At 44.2% G+C, this 21,122-nt stretch overlaps 1 protein-coding gene across 1 annotated transcript in view; it reads left to right on the top strand.

The window, feature by feature from the left end:
* The window catches only part of LOC126459712 (ionotropic receptor 25a-like), a 281,856-nt gene that overhangs the window by 228,714 nt on the left and 32,020 nt on the right, over positions 1 to 21,122 (top strand). The window contains exons 12-13 of the mRNA XM_050095879.1: positions 5,652 to 5,835; positions 14,429 to 14,550. Coding sequence (XP_049951836.1) covers positions 5,652 to 5,835; positions 14,429 to 14,550 — 306 coding nt within the window. The remainder of the gene's footprint in view (positions 1 to 5,651; positions 5,836 to 14,428; positions 14,551 to 21,122) is intronic.

Genomic DNA, 21,122 nt, shown 5'->3' on the forward strand with positions numbered 1-21,122 from the left:
CGATCCGTATTACCCTCCTGAACCCACCGATTCCATATTCTGCTAACAGTAATTGGATCTCGACCAACGCGAGCAGCCATGTCGCGATACGATAAACCGCAATCGCGATAGGTTACAATCCGACGTTTATCAAAGTCGGAAACGTGATGGTACGCATTTCTCCTCCTTACACGAGGCATCATAACACCGATTCACCCGGCAATGCCGGTCAACTGCTGTTTGTGTATGAGAAATAGGTTTCAAACTTTCCTCATGTCAGCTCGTTGTAGGTGTCGCGACCGGCGCCAACCTTGTGTGAATGCTCTGAAAAGCTAATCATTTGCGTGTCACAGCATCTTCTTCCTGTCGGTTAAATTTCGCGTATGTAGGACGTCATCTTCGTGGTGTAGCAATTTTAATGGCCACTAGTGTACACTACTAAATTTCACGTCTGTAGCACGTCATCTTCGTGGTGCAGCAATTTTAAAGGCCAGTAGTGTATTTACTTTCTAAGATGCACCGAATGATAATATACAAGAACAACTTTGATTTACTGACAATTCATTTAGTGTATAAGCCTTACTAAGTAACCACAGGGCCTATTGAAAACAACGATGCGGCCTCCCAAATCAGCACCGAACCCCAGCCATGCACCGCTCTTGGGATGTGAACGAGGCCAGATTGGAAACCTTGCGAAATAAGACTCTTTCGACCAAATGGCACTCTTGCTACACACACCAGGCTTTATGGTTTCGGCTCCACGTTTCCCTGTTAAAGGCGTTTGCAACACCGATGAGCGGTTTTGGAATTCCAGCTCGCCCCAATGCCCTGCTTTTGGAGTTCCCTTAGTGTTGTTTTGGTGCTGATAGAATTCACGAGAGCGACGTTAAGTTCTGTAGAGACTTTTGCAGCTGCAGTCCTCTTACTTTTCGTCTCAATCCTCTTAAATAACTGTCCGTCACGATCACTCAACACACACGCATTGTGATTCACCGGATGATGTTTTCCCGCTTGCCCTGTATGCCTCTTGAAACTCCAAGTACTTCGGCTACGTTTGTTACGAAAGTAGCCACCGTACGCTTATCAAGCATTTGTTCACTTTCGGATTCACTTAGCTCCGACATAACGCACTTACTCGCAACTTCACAGCACACCGTTGTGACCACGACTGTTCCTTACAACGTATTGAGGACATTTCAAGATGTTTTTCGTAGTCAAATACAACAGTGCAACCTGCAATCTTAGTTAAAGACTGCATTTACAATATGTGATCAAAAGTATGCGGACACCTGGCTGAAAATGACTTACAAATTCGTGGCGCTCTCCATCGGTAATTCTGGAATTCAACATGTTGGTCCACCCTTAGCCTTGATGACAACTTCCACTCTCGCAGGCATACGGTCAACCAGGTGCTGGAAGGTTTCCTGGAGAATGGCAGCCCACTCATCACGGAGTGCTCCACAGAGGAAAGTTTCGATGTCGATCGGTGAGGCCTGGCACGAAGTCGGCGTTCCAAAACATCCCAGAGAAGTTCTATAGGATTCAGGTCAGGACTCTGTGCAGGCCAGCCATTACAGGGATGCTACTGTCGTGTAACCACTCCGCCACAGGCCGTGCATTATGAACAGGTGCTCTATCATGTTGAAAGATTCAATCGCCATCCCCGAATTGCTCTACAACAGTGGGAAGCAAGAAGGTGCTTAAAACATCAATATAGTAGGCCCGTGCCACAGCACGGGCCTACTATATAGTGCCACGCAAAACAATAAGTGGAGCAAGCCCCCTCCATGAAAAACACGACCACACCATAACACCACTGCCTCCGAATTTTACTGTTGGCACTACACACGCTGGCAGAAGACGTTCACCAGGCATTCGCCATAACCACACCCTGCCATCGGGTCACCAAATTGTGTACCGTGATTCGTCACACCGCACAACGTTTTCCCCACTGTTTAATCGTCCAGTGTTTACGCTCCTTACATCAACCGAGGCGCGTTTGACATTTACCGGCGTGATGTGTGGCTTATGAGCAACCGCTCAACGATGAAATCCAGGTTTTCTCACCTCCCACCTAACTGTCATTGTACTTGTAGTGGATCCTGATGCAGTTTGGAATTCCTGTGTGATGGTCTGGATAGATGTCTGCCTATTACACATTACGAACCTCTTGAACTGTCGGCGGTCTCTATCAGTCAACGGACGAGGTCGGCCTTTTGCGCTTTTGTGCTGTACGTGTCCGTTCACGTTTCCACTTCACTATCATATCGGAAACAGTGAGCCTAGGGATGTTTAATAGTGTGGAAATCTCGCATGCAGACGTATGACACAAGTGACACCCAATCACCTGACGACGTTCGTAGTCCGTGAGTTCTGCGGAGCGCCCCATCCTGCTCTCTCACGATGTATAATGACTACTGAGGTCACTGATACGGACTACCTGTCAATAGGTGGCAGCACAATGCACCTAATATGAAAAAGGTATGTTTTTGGGAGTGTCCGGATACATTTGATCACATAGTGTACGTTCAAGTACGCCTTTGTCGCGGTGTTTCGTTGTTTTCGTAAACCCCTGTAAACTGTACTGCAATAATGAAATTCCGATTTTTTTAAGGGCACAATGCCAAGTTTTAAGAATGTTGACAGCAAGGATCAAGGGGAGTGGTCTGAGACTGCCACTGGGCTTGGCATGGAAGACGTGACAGCCAGTGATTCTTTGGGCTGAAATGCAAATGGAAAAACTGAGTTGCAAATATCCTCCGAAATAGCAGAAAAATGCACCTAACGACTCTTAGGACAGACACCCGGTATATGAAAAACCACTAAAGTTCCAACATAAGCGCTAACATTACACAACACTGTAATATAGGTACCCAGAAATTACAAAATATGCCTGTTTCTCAACGCACCTGGCAACCACCTCCCTCCTCAGTTTTCTTGTGAGAAACATATCGTACGTTTTCAAAATGAATACAATTCTTATATATTAAAATTTTAATGTTATGATCATATATTGTACAAACATGATCTAACGTTCTTGTTTTTAACAGTTCAATGAAATCGATCTCGGTGTTTGTGTTATATTCTGAACATGAATTTTCAAGTTTTAACTACTATTTCAGTTGCAAAAATCAAACATCACCCTGCAGCGGAGTGTACGCTGATATGAAACTTTCTGGCAGATGATTAAAACTGTGTGCTGGACCGAGACTCGAATTCGTGACCTTTGCCTTTCGCGGGCAAGTGCTCTACCATTTTTTTTTTCATTTTGTTCGTTGTTGTTCGTTGTATTTGGTCGTAGCGGACGTCACATGACATCCATTGAATTTCGTTGTCGATCCTTTCACTTAGTTTTTGTGTGACAGAGACCAGCCAGGTCTCTGACTGAAAGCGCTGAGCTAACGTGCCGGCGCCATCTGAGCTACCCAAGCACGTCTCAGGACCCGTCCCCAAAGCTTTACTTCCACCACTACATCGTTTCCTACCTTCCAAACTTCACAGAAGCTCTCCTGCGAACCTTGTACTTCTGGAAGAAAGGATATTGCGGAGACATGGCTTTGCCACAACCTGGGGGATGTTTCCAGACTGAGATTTTCACTCTGCAGCGGAGTGTGCGCTGATATGAAACTGCAGTTTTTAAGGGGAGCTTCTGTGAAGTTTGGAAGGTAGGAGACGAGGTACTGGTCGAAGTAAGGCTGTGAGGAATGCTCGTGAGTTGTGCTTGGGTAGGTCAGTTGGTACAGCACTTGCCCGCAAAAGGCAAAGGTCCCGAGTTCGAGTCTCGGTCCGACATACAGTTTTAATCCGCCAGGAAGTTTCAACCAAACAAGATATTAGCCCAAGACGTATCACCAAGGACTGTACAACTTTGAAAATGCGCACAAACATATTCACACGCCTCATAGACTTGGTCTTGGTGTCATCTTGAAGGAAAATAGATGAAGTTTACACTCAGGCGGGACGCTAGTCCAGAGGGTGGGCCAGTGCAAGCGTTATCGGTAGTGCAGCAAACATGGCTGCCTTTACTTGTCCCGAGCTGCTCGCTGTGTGTTTTGGTTTGAAGAATCGAAGTCTGCAGCAACATTGCAACTTAATTTTCCTACAGAGTATGGTAAAGATCCTTCAAGTGGGTGTTTTATTTATGACTGGCGTACATGTTTCATTGAAACTTGATGTTCGGTAAGACATAACAACTCATCGGGTAGTTCACATGCGTCTGACGACGGAAAAGAACAAGTGAGACAAATCTTCGTGGACAGCTCTGCAAAATCGACCCGACGTCTTTCTCGACAGCTGGGGTTCTCACTTGTGACTGTTTGGTGTGTGTTAAGGAAATGGTTGCATCTGAAACCATACAAGTGTACAATGGTGCATGAAGTAAAAGACGCTGATAGGCTAGCTCGTAAATGGGTGAGCCGAAATGCGCGCCGGCCCGAGTGGAAGAGCGGTTCTAGGTGCTACAGTGTGGAAACGCGCGACCGCTACGATCGCAGGTTCGAATCCTGCCTCGGGCATGGATGTGTGTGATGTCCTTACGTTAGTTAGGTTTAAGTAGTTCTAAGTTCTAGGGGACTGACGACCTTAGAAGTTAAGTCCCATAGTGCTCAGAGCCATTTGAACCATTTTTTGAACCGAAATGCGCCAACTGCATGGCCACCGCGTTCACCGAATCTGACCTCACACGAAGGGAGCTCCATTAGCAGCGAATTGCAGGACTTGGTAGAAAAAAAAGGTAGGAAGATTTGGTTTAACGCCCCTTGGAAGGACTAGCTGGAATTCCAAAACCACTCATCGGTAATGAAAATATCCGAAACAGGAAAAAGTGATGCCGAAGGCGTAGACCTGGACTGCAGACAAGGGAAGACTGCCATTTGCCCTGATGGGTCTTGTTCCATACTGTTTTTAACTTCTGGCCAATTCTACGTCCCAACAGTGACACACAATGGGGGTTCAGTGGTGATTTGGGCAGCGAAATCACGGTGTTCTATGAGCCCTATGGTTGCTCTACGTGTCTGCATTACTGCCGAGGATTATGCGACTATTTTGGCTGATCAAATCCATCCCACGCTACAATGTTTGTAATCGTGATGCTTTGGCCCAAGAACCTCTGTCCACACGTTTCGCATCGACCAGGACTGATTCTGTGAGCTCGAGGATGAATTGCCGCATCTCCCCTGGCCACGACAGACACCAGATCTCAATATGATTGAGGCTTTGTGGTCTGCTTTGGAGAGAACGGTGTCTGATCGCTGTACAGCTCCATTATCATTACCTGAACTTGCCCCTGTTTTTCGGGAAGAATGTTACAAGATTCTCTTGAAAACTATACTGGATCTCTGTTTATCCATTACGAGACGGCTAGGATCTGTTTCGAATGCCTATGGTTGTCCTGCACAGTATTAGGCAAGCTAATGTGTCGCGTGTTTGGTGTTCCCGTATTTTTATCCACCTCCTGTGTCTCCCTGCCCTGATTCCTTGGAACCAATTGGCACGTACCAATACAGTGGCAAAGCGCCCGTCAGCGGAAGATGGTCACGTGACTGATACCAGTTCAACATCGTCTACAATGCTCCAAAGTGAACTCTGCGCTTTTTTAAGGCAGTGACTAACGTTTTGTCCAGCGCAGTTCGTACTTTACTTGTAGGTAACCCGCACGTGACGTTCCGTTGCAGAGAATTCACGCTGAAGGAGAGCTTCTGGTTCGCGCTGACGTCATTCACTCCGCAAGGGGGCGGCGAGGCGCCCAAAGCGCTATCCGGCCGCACGCTGGTGGCCGCCTACTGGCTCTTCGTGGTGCTCATGCTGGCCACCTTCACCGCCAACCTGGCGGCCTTCCTCACCGTCGAGAGGATGAAGGTACGTCCACCCTAGCACTGGTGTTACTCTACTATACGGTGAAACGTGGTGGCGATCAGGTTGGTACCGCGTCCCCTGTCTTCCTGAAGCCATTTCATAAGTTTCACACCGTCTTTTTGTGAATAGAATGTGACAGTAGCTAGTATCGTACTAAATTTGTGACTGGATTCAAGGCTTTCTAACAGGTACAGGGGGTGGACAAAAATATGGGCACATCAAAAACACAACACAGCACCCTGCCTAATACTGTGTAGGAAAACGGGTGCCATTCAAAAGAGCTTCCGGTCTTCTTGGACTGGAGAAATACAGGTCTTTCGTAGTTTTCAAGGGATCTTGTACCATTCTTCCTGTAAAATAATGGAAACTTCAAGTAACGATGATAGAGGTCGGTAGCGACCACGCAGACCTATCTCCAAAGTAGACCACGAAGGCTCAATAATTTGAAGTCTGCTGACTTTGGTGGCCAGGGAAGATGTGACGGATCATTCTCGTGCTCACAAAACCAGCCCTGGGCGGTGTGAGATGTGTGAACAGGGGCCCGGTCGTCTTGGAACATAGAATCGCCATTGGAGAACAAACATTTCACAGTGGCTTAGACGTGATTAGCCAAAATATTCCATAAACTTTGACTATAATGCAGTCTTGCGGAATACCCAAGGGAACCATGGAATGCTGCGATATGGCTGCCCAGATCATCACGGAACCCCCGCCATGTTTCACTCTTCAATGTAGACTTGGCCAGAAGTTGAAAATAGTGTGAATCAAGACTCATCCGATCAAATGATTTCTCCCATTGCTGCACAGTCCAGGTTTTATGGCTTCGGCACCACCTTTTCTGTTATGGGCATTTGTATCACAGATTGATGGTTTTGGAATTACATTTCGCCCTGCAATGCCCTGCTTATGGAGTTCCCTTCGTGTTGTTTTGATGCCGACTGGGTTCGTGAGTGTGACATTCAGTTCTGGCGTGACTTTTGCAGCTGTCGCTCTCTTATTTTTCATCACATTCCTCTTCACTTATCATCTGTCACGACCACTCAACACATACATCCGTCCGCGTTGTGACTTAGCGGAATGTGGCTCCGGAAATACCAAACACCTCGGCTATCTTGGTTGCAGAAGAACCCACCATACGAGCACCAACCATTTTCCCACATTCCAATTCAGTTACCTCCGACGTAGCGCGCTCACAACTACTCGGAACATTGTTCTGACCATGATTCACAGTTGCAACGTATTGAGGACATTTCAGAGGTACCGTTCGTGGTCAAATATGGCTCTGAGCACTATGGGACTTAACATCTGAGGTCATCAGTCCCCTAGAACTTAGAACTACTTAACCCTAACTAACCTATGTACATCACACACATCCATGCCCGAGGCAGGATTCGAACCTGAGACTGTAGCGGTCGCGCGGTTCCAGACTGAAGCGCCTAGAACCGCTCGGCCACAGCGCCCGGCCGTGGTCAAATACAACAGGCTTGGTTGGTATTTGCATTTATGTCCAGGCATGCATTTCTCGCCGTGTTTTCATATTTTTGTCCAACTCCTGTAGACCTCAACAATTCTTTCTTAATGGGACTACATCGACAGTTGTGGGAAACTAAATAAAACTTCACGGACTGAGAGAGAATATGTTATTTCAGTGATTACAAAATGTAGTGAAATTTACAAAGAACTTTCCAGTATGAGCCCACTTATCACTGACGTTGCATCCCGTACCATGGTGCCAGGAGTAATACCGCTATGCCTCTATGTGTGCAGTCGGTAACGTAATTTTATGCACAACTTAACTAATTTCCCGTACAGGTAAATGGCTGAATACGTGCTTAAGTGTGAGATTCATGTGATTTTTAATTAGTGTATAACACCACACCTTTTCAGTAAAACGAAATACAATCACTCGCTTAAACTGGCAATGTTCCTTTCTTCTTCGCATACTACTAAGCGAACTTTGATCCTCAAGTTTGCACACCCAACGGTACACCAGCTTAATTAGTTACGTGTTAATTTCATCCGGAACAATTTAATCAACAGGAAAAAATTAAATAATTTTAAATGATTGTACAGGATGGCGCGTATAGGCAGGCGGTGGGCGTAGTGGAATAATAGGGTAATTTGTAGAGAAAGGACATTTATTGGCTAAAGCATTTGAAAGGGGATACATAGGCCTAGGGAGGTGAGGGTGAGCCAGAGCTTACAATTTGGCGAACATTGTTCGCGAAGCTACCGAAAGTTGTTGTCTACCAAAACTAAGTCCACAGTGCCGCAGCACCGGGAGAAGCGGGAGATGTTCAATGCTACAGGGCGCGCATCCGACTCGCGGGTGAGCAAGAATACAAGAGAGCGAGCCGGGCGACGGGAGGCCGGGTATGTTCGACGCACCACGCGGCTTCCTCCGCCCTGATTGGTCAGGACCGAGCAAACCGTGCGGGCGGCATGGAACTTTCCAGAGCAGTCCCTTCTCAACGACGCCTCGGGCGGCGTTACCTCGTAAGCACATGAGAGAGGCGCGTGAACAAGGTGCCCTTCGCTGGTGCTGACTTCCTGTTATTAGACTGTGGGACGAAAGAATTTACAGGCAGCTAACACTGCCGGCCGTGGCTTGGCCGCAATGGAAAAATGAAGTCACCGTTTGAAAGTTCATATAATAAAGTAAAATCTCTTACTGTCTGGCTCATCCTTTACAGATGTAAGGACTAGTTTCACTCTGAAGCTTAGTCAACTAAAATACTATCCATCTAACGTGCCATTGACATGCAAACACCATTCGACGGTTTCGCAATACGACACTAATAGGAATGGTAGGACTAGTATCGTCGAATCAAGCGAATGTGGATGATGTAGTCCTTCGAAGAACAAGTCGATATGCTTTTCATTTACGGAGAACGCCAACGAAATTCAGTGAGAGCTAGAGACTTATACGCTGAAAGATATCCTCAAGGTACTCACCCTACACGTCTTACATTTAAATATGTGTATGATAAATTGAGAACAGCTGGATCTTTAACGTATCGGAAACATATCCGGCAAAGGAAAGTTACTAACGAGAAAACGGACATTGGTACTCTTGTCACTGTTATTCGAGGTCCTTGTGTTAGTTCGCGTCAAATCGCAAGGGAATCTGTCATGAGCCAGAATAGTGTTGTTCTGCATCGCCATAGATATCATCCTAACCATCTTAGTCTCCACCAAGAATTAACTGGTACAGATTGTATGCGTCGCATTGAATTCTGTCGATGGGCTCAACTTCAGATTCAGAGGAACGACACATTTATTAATTTGTTTTTATTTGCTGACGGAGCTTCATTCACGAACCATGGAAATGTTAATTTGCATAACATGCATTATTGGGCAACTGAAAATCCATATTGGCTCCTTGGTCGGTGGATGTATGGTGTGGGATTCTCGAGGACAGAATTATAGGACCTTATTTCATCGAAGAAAGAAAGTACACCACATTCCTGCAAGAAACATTAAGTCTGTTATTGGAAGAAATACCTTAGGAACAGGATGCGGTATCAACACGATGGGTGTCCGGCACATTTTTCGCTGATGGCTAGAAATGAGTTGCAGAGACAATTCCTAAATCGTTGGATTGGACGCGGAGGAGATGTGTCGTGGCCACCTCGTTCGCCAGACTTGACGCCTCTAGATTTTTTTCTTATGGGGATTCGTAAAAGACATTGTTTATAAAGACGTTCCGACTACACCTGAAGATATGCGAGAGAGAATTGTCAGAGCATGTGCTTCGATAAGTGCCGATGTGATAAGGAATACCACTCAATCCATGATAAGAAGATTGCAGCACTGCAATGATACTAATGGTCATCACTTCGAACACCTTCTGTAAATGGACGTTCATGCCACCTTTTTGACCTCCGTTGACTTTCAAAGACCTTGCTGTTGCGCATCATTTTATTCGTCTCGATAGCCGCTATGAGAAAATAAATACCAAACTATAGCATCCCATTTAAAAAGCAAAGTTGACCTTCATATCTCTGACGCGACCCCGCCTAGCAGCAAAAAAACAACGTCATATTATGGTCCCCGATGTCCCATACAACTTTTGTCCCACAAACTTTTCAGCTCCTATCATACTTTCGGAGTTATTCTTCGTGGCAATAGTTAGTGACTCACCCTGCAACTTCAGAACAGCATGAAATGATTAATCTGCAGTGCAAGCAGAACGTTCACAGGCAGTAACGAATGCGAACTGAAGTCTTGGAGCCGAGGAGCAAAGTAACTAAAACTGCAGAGAAAATCACAATGCGCAATATCCGCTTGCAAGTCATTACACAGTATAAATTTACCGCAGTCGGGAAATACTCACTCACTGAGAACCCAACTGTGAACCTATGTTCATTAACAAAAATGGTTCAAATAGCTCTGAGCACTATGGGACTTAACATCTGAGGTCATCAGTCCCCTAGAACTTAGAACTACTTAAACCTAACTAACCTAAGGACATCACACACATCCATGCCCGAGGCAGGATTCGAACCTGCGACCGTAGCGGTCGCGCGGTTCCAGACTGAAGCGCCTAGAACCGCTCGGCCACACCGGCCGGCTGTTCATTAACACTCAGAGTTCCAAAATACTTCTAAGTTCCGAAATGATCGACACCGAAAATATTACCAAGTCCGAATTACCACACTTAAACCCAAGGAGCTCTCTGGCCGCACAGTCTCTTCAAATATCTTACCAAGACCAGCCTCACTGACTAAACGACGAAGACGAGACGAGCACCACTTGCTTTGTTTATATAAACCTTGGCCATGTGACTACTACCTTACTCGATACTCGATACAACAATTTACAGTTTGACCATTATTTGTAAGACTCGACATATTATAACACTTACACATTTCAAATATATACAGCTAATTCTCCTAGTTGATTAGCAACACCATTATTCAATTTTAAACATAGCAATATTAACTGGCTCTATTCAGATTTGTACACCACAAATGGAATTGCACTAAAATGAATCACTACAGCAACTCTATTCACGTTGGCGCTGCAGTCCTATGTAAGTCAAATGATAATCTAAGTCATATTAAGTTACAAAAAAGCCTTTAAATAAACATGTGGATTGATGGGATAATGGAAGAGCTCTCTCATGCTGGCGATAATCGTTTGTGTATATCTGAAGAAATATTTGTTTTGGCCTCGGTTTTAAACTTGCTCAATGAATAATTTATAACTATTTGTTTAAAAATAATAGAAACATCTTGATTTCCGCAAGGCGTTCGATACAGTTCCCCACAGTCGTTTAATGAACAAAGTAAGAGCATACGGACTATCAGACCAATTGTGTGATTGGATTGAAGAGTTCTTAGATAACAGAACGCAGCATGTCATTCTCAATGAAGAGAAGTCTTCCGAAGTAAGAGTGATTTCAGGTGTGCCGTATGGGAGTGTCATAGGACCGTTGCTATTCACAATATACATAAATGACCTTGTGGATGACATCGGAAGTTCAGTGAGGCTTTTTGCAGATGATGCTATGGTGTATCGAGAGGTTGTAACAATGGAAAATTGTACTGAAATGCAGGAGGATCTGTAGCGAATTGACGCATGGTGCATGGAATGGCAATTGAATCTCAATGTAGACAAGTGTAATGTGCTGCGAATACACAGAAAGATAGTTCCCTTATCATTTAGCTACAAAATAGCAGGTCATCAACTGGAAGCAGTTAATTCCATAAATTATCTGGGAGTACGCATTAGGAATGATTTAAAATGGAATGATCATATAAAGTTGATCGTCGCTAAAGCAGATGCCAGACTGAGATTCATTGGAAGAATCCTAAGCAAATGCAATCCGAAAACAAAGGAAGTAGGTTACAGTACGCTTGTTCGCCCACTGCTTGAATACTGCTCAGCAGTGTGGGATCCGTACCAGATAGCGTTGATAGAAGAGATAGAGAAGATCCAACGGAGAGCAGCGCGCTTCGTTACAGGATCATTTAGTAATCGCGAAAGCGTTACGGAGATGATAGGTAAACTCCAGTGGAAGACTCTGCAGGAGAGACGCTCAGTAGTTCGGTACGGGCTTTTGTTAAAGTTTCGAGAACATACCTTCACCGAAGAGTCAAGCAGTATATTGCTCCCTCCTGAGGATAAAATCAGAAAGATTAGAGCCCACACAGAAGCATACCAACACTCCTTCTTTCCACGAACAATACGAGACTGGAATAGAAGGGAGAACCGATAGAGGTACTCAGGGTACCCTCCGCCACACACCATCTGGTGGCTTGCGGAGTATGGATGTAGATGTAGATGTAGATTCCCTACAGAATATGAAGAGCTACATAACGGTGTGTCACATGCATATATTGCGTGTTTTTACCGATTTTTGTTGGTTTCATTAACAAAGTTAGTGTTCATCGTTAACAGCTTTGTTAATGATATACAGGGCTTTTGAAAAAAAAAAGCAAACTTCGAACATTTATTGCTCCCAAACTACAAAAGATAGAAACAGAATTCCAACGTTCCTGAAAAGAGAAAGTTAAATTTTTTCTGCATTCAATGTGAGCACCATGTGTTACACGACAAATTACGAAACGTTGGCTCATTTCCTGCCACACACGAAGCAGCTGGTCTCTCGTTATGGAATTCACAGTTTCAACAAAGCGATGTCACAGAATTTCAAGTGCCAGGCATAGGGAGGATAAAAATGCGGTATTTTACGTATCCCACCAAATAAAAGTGACAAGGTGTGAGGCCTGGAGACCTGGGAGGCCGCCGGCGATGAAGTTCATATTCAGCTCCTCCTCTTTCAATTCAACGTCCTGGAATGGTGTCATTCAGGTAACTTTCGGCGTGCTTAGCGGAATTGTCTTAGCACGTCCGCGTTTTTATCCCCCCTTATGCCTGACACCTTTTACATTCTGCGACACCGCACTGTTGAAACTGTGAATTCGACGAGAGATCAGCTGCTTCATGTGCGTCAGGAAATGAGCCGCCATTTCCATAATTGTCATGTAACACATGGTGTTCGCAATGAATGAATGAATTTGAACTTTTCTCTTTCCGGGAACGTTGAAATTGTGTTCCTATCTTTTGCAGTTTGGAACCAATAAATGTTTTAAATTTGTTACTTCTTTTTGAATAGCTATAAGATAGGAACACAATTTCAACGTTCCCGGAAAGAGAAAAGTTCAAATTCATTCATTCATTGCGAGCACCATGTGTTACATGACAATTATGGAAATGGCGGCTCATTTCCTGACGCACATGAAGCAGCTGATCTCTCGTCGAATTCACAGTTTCAACAGTGCGGTGTCGCAGAATGTAAAAGGTGTCAGGCATAAGGGGGGATAAAAACGCGGACGTGCTAAGACAATTCCGCTAAGCACGCCGGAAGTTACCTGAATGACACCATTCCAGGACGTTGAATTGAAAGTGTAGGAGCTGAATATGAACTTCATCGCCGGCGGCCTCCCAGGTCTCCAGGCCTCACACCTTGTCACTTTTATTTGGTGGGTTACGTAAAATACCGCATTTTTATCCTCCCTATGCCTGGCACTTGAAATTCTGTGACATCGCTTTGTTGAAACTGTGAATTCCATAACGCAAGCCGGCTAAAACCATAAACTGATACACACACGCACACACACACACACACACACACACACACACACACACATATATATATATATATATATACATATATATATATATATATATATATATAAATGTGTGTGTGTGTGTGTGTGTGTGTGTGTGTGTGTGCGTGTGTGTGTATCAGTTTATGGTTTTAGCCGGCTTGCTGTTCATAGTATTGCGCGAGCACCGCTGACTTTTAAGGAGTGCATCTGGAATAGAATTTATATAGAAACACCTGTTCGACTGATTGTTGGATATTGTTCATCTGTTGGTGACCATTGCCAAGGTGATTAAACAGTAGTACCTCGCGTTTCGTTGCGGGATTGTTTAGTCGGCAGAAACTATGAGAGTGGCGTTTTGCTTCACGGGGAGGTCGGCTGTTGAAATTCCAAGAACGTATCTTCAAGGACGAGCCAATGGATCTTGGTTGACACAATTTGTTCATCAGTGAAGAATTCAATGACACATCTCTGTTAGTTAGCTAGCTGCATGTCCTATAGATTATTCAGCATAATTCTTTGCATTATGTTTAAGTGTGAGTCAAACCAGGTGTGTGTAAAGCCACCAGTTCTATAAAAACTGAGTTTTTCGGAGGGTATTACATGACGTACACCTTTGAAAGCTCACAAAAAATACAGGCGGGCGATATTTTGTTACTTAAGGCTTGTGATGTTTAATGATTAAATGCATAAATGGCAATCTCAGTCGAGCAATCTTTCTAGAATCGAAATTGTGAAATTCTAAATAAATTGTTTCGTTAAATATGAGACTATTATCGAGTACATTGCTTTTCCAAATATTTTGGAAAAAGATGGACGATATTTATGTAACTGTATTACACGCACCTCGATGTTGTTGCCGGCTGCCATGCCTACAATGTTCTACAGTTTCTCCCTGCGTACATGTAGTAGAGTATTCAGACGTTTTGCTGTGAACTGGACACCAAGCGAAGCACACGCGTTGTGTTCTTCTCCCGCAGTCGCCGGTCCAATCCCTGGAGCAGCTGGCGCGCCAGAGCCGCATCAACTACACGGTCGTGATGAACTCAGACACGCACGAGTACTTCCGCAACATGAAGAACGCCGAGGACGTGCTCTACAAGTAAGTCGATCCCACACTACTCCATTATCATTATCATCACCGAAGTTTTGCCCTGTTTCTAAAGCAGGTCGTGCGCAGTTGTGCATTGGGTGAAACACTGGACTCCTATTTGAGACGGTGGGGAGGTGGGGGTGGGGAGGGGGGGTGGTATTTCAAGTCCCAACCTGCCATCCGGATGCTTCCTTCGAAAAGGAGACGGCCACTTTCCTTCTCTATCCCTTCTCAACCTGAGCTTGTGCTCCTATTCTAACAGTTGGGTCTAAGATTTTTGAGTGCTGCACCCTAATATTCTTAGTTATAAAAATGTATCACTCATATATCATATAAAAATTAGCAGTTGTAGTAGTACTAGTAGCAGCAGTAGTTTTATTCATCTGTTGATCACTTTTACATGGAATCGTTCCGTATTTCTAGATTTCCACAAGGCTTTTGACACTGTACCACCCAAGCGACTCGTAGTGAAATCGCGTGCTTATGGAATGTCGTCTCAGTTACGTGACCGGATTCGTTATTTTCTGTCAGAGAGTCTCAGTTCGTAATAACTGACGGAAAGTCATCAAGCAAAAGAGAAGTGATTTCTGGCGTTCCCCAAGGTAGTGTTATAGGCCCTATGCTGTTCCTTATATATATAAACGATTTAGGAGACAACCTGAGCAGCCGTCTTAGGCTGTTTACAGATGATGCTGTCGTTTATCGTCTAGTAAAATCGTCAGAAGATCAAAACAAATTGCTAAACAATGTAGAAAAGATATCTGTACGGTGCGAAAATTGGCAGTTGACCCTAAATAACGAAAAGTCTGAGACCATCCACTTGAGTGCTAAAAAGGAACTCGTTAAACTTCGGTTACACGATAAATCAATGAAATTTAAATGCCGCAAATTCAACTACATACATAGGAATTACAGCTACTAACAACTCAAGTTGGAAAAATGTTGTGCGGAAGGCTAACCAAAGACTGCGTTTTATTGGCAGGACACTTAGAAAATGTACCTACACTAAGCTTGTCCGTCCTCTTTTGGAGTACTGCTGCGCGCACTGTGATCCATACCAGATAGGATTCACGGAGTACATAGAGAAAGTTCAAAGAAGAGCAGCACGTTTTGTATTCCCGCGGAGTAGGGAAGAGAGTGTCAGTGAAATGATACAGGATTTGGGGTGGACGTTATTAGAGCAAAAGCGTTTTTCGTTGCGGTGGAATCTTCTCACGAAATTTCAATCACCAACTTTCTCCTCCGAATGCGAAAGTATTTTGTTGACGCTGACCTACAGAGGGAGAAACGATTATCATAATAAAATAAGGGAAATCAGAGCTCGCACGGAAAGATACAGGTGATCGTTCTTCCCTTGAGCTATTCGAGATTGAAATAATAGAGAATGATTGTAAAGGTGGGTCGATGAACCTCTGCCAGGCACTTACGTGTGATTTGCGGAGTGTCCAAGTAGATTTAGATATAGATGTAAATGTAGTTATTGGGTATGCCTTGCTACTACAATTTAAGAAAATCAAAAATAATATAATTCATATATACAGGCATTTGTATATTTACAGGCCTAGTTCGACAAGGATAGGACAGCTAGTCGACCGTGGCCTGATACTAGGAACCATTCCGGAATCTGCCTGAAATATTTTAGAGTAACCACGGAAAACCCAGATGAAAAATGGAGCCTCCACGCTCCCTAATGCAAGACCAGTCAGTGCAAAACAGTGCTGCCTCATTTGGGTCATCCCCAGTGTACACTTCTGTTTTACAAAGAAGCTATTTAACAATATAAAAGATTAGTGCTACACTGTACATTCACTTCTCACCCTCAGTCACTACACACACTACGCACACTATACACATATTGTTCCGTAACACTACACACGCTATCAGCTGATTTCAGAGTCATAGCGGCTATGTCTGTTTCCATTTTCTGTACAGCAACTTCTCATTTGCTAGCCTGAAAAAAACTGAGTCAGCATCCCTCTATAACGAGGGAAATGTTGATCTCAGAAAGAGTGTAGTGTATTAGTATTATGCATTGCATAGCTGTGGGATTAAGCTTTTCCACGAAAGAAAAAGAAAAAAGTAGCCCTTCAGTGTATAGAATTTATTGGTTAGCAGGTGCTTTTTGACTGTTTTAAAATATGATTTGTTTTAGTAATTTATTTAATTTCCTTGAGCGAGTCATTGTACAGTTTTATTCCTTTGTAGAAAATGATGTTTTGAGTTTTATGTTTATTCTTTCTTGGTAAACGTATGTTCAGTCTAGCTCTCATTCTGTAGCCAAGAACAGAGCTGTTTGTGCAAAAATTATTAATGTTATTTTTGATGTGCCAATTGACAGGTAAATGTAATCACATGGTGTAATTTAGATCCTCAGTGTTTTAAACATATCTATACAAGGAGCTCAACTACTGTTTTCAGTTATTATTCTTATGCCCTTTTGTATGGTTTGAAAACGAACAATGAGTTCGTTGCACCTTTTGTCAGCGACAGCTTTTTTGTAGCGTTTAGTTTTTCCTTCTTCCTCACCTTTAACTCTTTCTTGGGAGTTGTCGTTTACCTACTTTTGAAACCGACTGCTGAATATTTGGGTTTGGGCCTGCAACAGTTTCTCTTGGAAGACATCTACTCAAAAGATTGAACAGCATTTTAGTTTTTATTGTGTTATTGCAAAAATTGGTGTTTAGATGGCTCTAAGCTCTATGGGACTTAGCATCTGAGGTTTTCAGTCCCCTAGACTTAGAACTACTTAAACCTAACCAACCTAAGGACATCACACACATCCATGCCCGAGGCAGGATTTGAACCTGCGACCGTAGCAGCCGCGTGGTTCCGGACTGAAGCGCCTAGAACCGCTCGACCACAGCCGCCGGCTAAAATTGGTGGTATTTGGCCAAAAAATAGTTACTTTTAACTATAACCTATGAATTGCAAAAATCAGCATAACATTGGCGGACTTCCATATTTCTTTTACATTTTTTTGATACAAATTCGTAAAGCTCACACTTGTCCCCCGAAGCACTTTCCAATCGAGCGCCGGCATGTTTCTTCTGGATTGTATCCTCAAAGTAAATGACACCATAACTCGAGGCACTTTGAATAATTTCTCATACCGTTGCCGTTAGGCCTACATATTAACTTTTTCCGTCTGGAATGTTCATACATCCGTAACAGGTATCTTCAACCTCGCTAGATAGTTTGTTTGGCGGATGTAAGCCTAAAAGCTCATTGGGCGCTTTCCGATCACCCGACTCGGTTTCTTACTCATATTTAATACCAGAAAGAGGGGAAGATATTTGGTAATATTCCTATCACTCTAGCTGTTAATTCATTGCAAAATGCACTGTTGACATCTCAGCTGCCGACTCAACGCAAGCAGAAAAAGTGTCATAATAATTTCTGCAGAAATATTTTGATACTAGACATACAGTGATGGAAGATCCATTATTTGTTAATGTAAGACACCACTGTCGCATCGTAATGAATAACAAACCCAAAAAATGGGTTATGCGAAAGACAATTGATAAAATGATAATAAAAATTGTGAGTAAATCAACCAAAAAAAGGAGTCAAATGAAATACACAGTCTGTTTACCTCTGTTAGTTATGTGAATATATTTCCAAAAATTTCTGTTCAGGTAGACTACCTAACACCTTCGCTACCAGTGGGACGTTTGTGTCTCACGATAGATTATCAGAGAACCAGTGCGAATTTGCTGCATGTTATTACTATGCATCAGTGTCCAACTGGTAGAGGAAATCCTGCTATTACATTCAGAATTCTTATAATTACAGCTTGCACCTGTAGATTGTACTGTCTTCAAGTTCCGTTTTCATCCTTTGCTCTGCTCCTTATTGCAACATCGAATTAGCTCACGCCTGTAGGTAGGCAACCCACCTAACAGATTTACAAAGCAGGCTGCTGTCACGCCTTCCCGAACAAGTATGCACGTATTGACGTTCGCCACGTCACAAACGGTGCCCATATTGGGTACTTGTAACGTGAGTTAAAAACTTAGAGATGTCCTGTCCACTGGTATGTGTCTGTTTTCTGCATGTCTAGTAGGTTTTTTTTTTTTTTCAATTGTCTTCTGAAACCCTAGAGCTGTTCATAAATAACACTGTATGTTCCATCCGTCGCCCACGTAGGAAAACGCAGCGGGGAGAAATATTGTTTTTTTCATATTGTTCCTTTTGAATTCGACATCACGTAAAATAACCATACATTAATGTCTTTCGGTACGAAAAAAATTGATAGTGATTGAGATATGGACGTCATTTCTGGTAATAGTCGCCACGCAGATTGTTTATAGGGTGCCTGTCTCGTGACCACTCCACTGGCAGAAGCAGTCTGAGGTTCGGTGCGCCACACTCAGTGAAGAGTGTAGCTTGCGAAACTTGTAGTGCTCTTCTGCTTGTTTGATTTTCCTTCCTTGTCTGCATCCCAAGATGGTGAAATCCAAAATGAGCAGTATCAGATTTTTACTAACCAGGACGGTAGTTCAATATGTCAGTTTATCGCGGCTAATTGTGATCCACACTGCATATACGGGGTGTAACGGGCGCAAGTGTAGATATATTTCTTGGTGACTGTGAACAGTGTACTGAACACATTAAAACGGCATTTACTTCATTTGCAGAGCAATAATTATATCTATTACGAGTAATATATTTTTAGGTTGGTTAGTACCTCCAAGGACATGTAGCAAGAGCAAGCCATTAATGCTTACTTTCCCCAGGGCAGCACATCAGGTGTTGAAGTGGGGGCGCAAAACGGGTAGTCTATACTTCAGGGGTAGTCCACGTAGCGGTGCAGTGCAAAAAACATCAGGTAATAAATTATATGAGAATGCAGGCTTTCTCGGCGAATCTCGATGATAAAATCTTCTCGGATTGACAGCCGAGTCAATGTGTTGTTCTCCAGCAACGTTTCAGCAAGTTTCTTACTTGCCATCTTCAGGCGAAGTGTCGGGTTAACGTCCCGTCCAGAACTTCATATCCGCTGGACTACGAGCTTCTCTGCATCCTCGGCGCCGGTCGGACCAATCAGACGCGAGTGGAATCGGCGCGGTGGTGCGTGGTGGTGTTGGGGGGGGGGGGGGGGGGGCCGCGGGCGCCGGTTCCTGGCGTCTCGTCTCGGTGCGACCTGTTTATTCCATCCGCCGCCACCGACCTGCCTCCATCGGTGCGCTCTCGTCTCATTCTCGATAATGTTGTGTTCCACGCGTTGCTGAATTGGAATCCACTACCCCGATTGACCAGGTTATCACTGATCCGTATCTCCACTGCCTCTTTAATAATAGAGTCCCAGAAACCTTTCGCTCTACACAGTCTCTTGGTTTCTTCAAGTTGAAACGTGTGTTTTTCACTGAGGCTGTGCTCCGCTACCGCGGATTTTTCTTTTTGTCCGTGGTAGACGCTTCTCACATGTTCAGAGATGCGATGTGTTACGCAGCGCTGTGTCTGTCCCATATATTGTTTCCCAAATTCACAGGAAATACTGTAGACACTCGGTGTTCTTAGACCCAGGTTGTCCTTCATTGAGCCCAGCATATTTCTGATTTTTGCTGGAGGATGGAAGATGGTTTTTATGTTGTTCTTCTCCAGTATCCTGGCAATCTTGACCGTGGGCGGCCCAGCGTACGGGAGGAACGCCAGACCTTTATTGTTCTCTTCTTCCTGAAGGTCCTTCTCCTTCTTCTTCTTGCTCATCTTGAGAGCGTGTCTAATCTGCGTTTCGGTGTATCCATTCTTCTGCAAAGTTTTCTTCAGGTTCTGAATCTCAGTAGATAAACCGTCCTTGTCGCATATGTCATGAGCTCTGCAGACAAGAGTAGTGAGCACGGATTTCCGTTGTGCTGGGTGATGGCATGTTCTTGAAAGTCTCTTCCCGATGAGAGTACTTTAAGAACATTGCACCTTCAGCACTTAACAGATCAGCCAGAACATTATAACCAACTACCTAACAGCTGGTATGTCCAACTGTGGCACGGATAATAGCAGTTATGCGTCGTGGCGTGGAGGTAATGAGGCCTTGCCACACAAGTCCGCAAATTCCGGGCAGGAGAGCCAAGAAGTCTGACGCCAAGTTCAATCACATACCAGATATGTTCGATCGGCAGTGATCCATGCTCTGTGGAACATTCACTTGGGTATCCATATGTCCAGTGTAACTCGTACAATACCATGGTGGCCAAGGAGTATCGTTCACTGGTTGCAGACTACGTACATCGCTTCATGACGATCATGTTTCCCGATCTGGCGATTTGGGGGACCAGCACATCATTTGGAACTCGCCACTGTGTTCCTCGAACCACGACATCACATTCCTGGCCTTGTGACATGTCGCATTATCCTGCTGAAAAATGCCACTGCCGTCGGGAAACATGATCGTCATGATGGGATGTACGTAGTCTGCAACCAGTGAACGATACTCCTTGGCTGTCATGGTACCTTGTACGAGTTCCACTGGACATACGGATGCCCATGTGAATGTTCCACAGAGCATAACGGAGCCGCCGCCAGCTTCTCTCTGTCCCGCAGTGCAAGTGCCAAGGAGCTGTTCCCTTGGAAAATGACGGATT

The sequence above is a fragment of the Schistocerca serialis genome, chromosome 1 (assembly GCF_023864345.2).
Source record: "Schistocerca serialis cubense isolate TAMUIC-IGC-003099 chromosome 1, iqSchSeri2.2, whole genome shotgun sequence".
Classification (NCBI taxonomy): Eukaryota; Metazoa; Arthropoda; class Insecta; order Orthoptera; family Acrididae; genus Schistocerca; species Schistocerca serialis.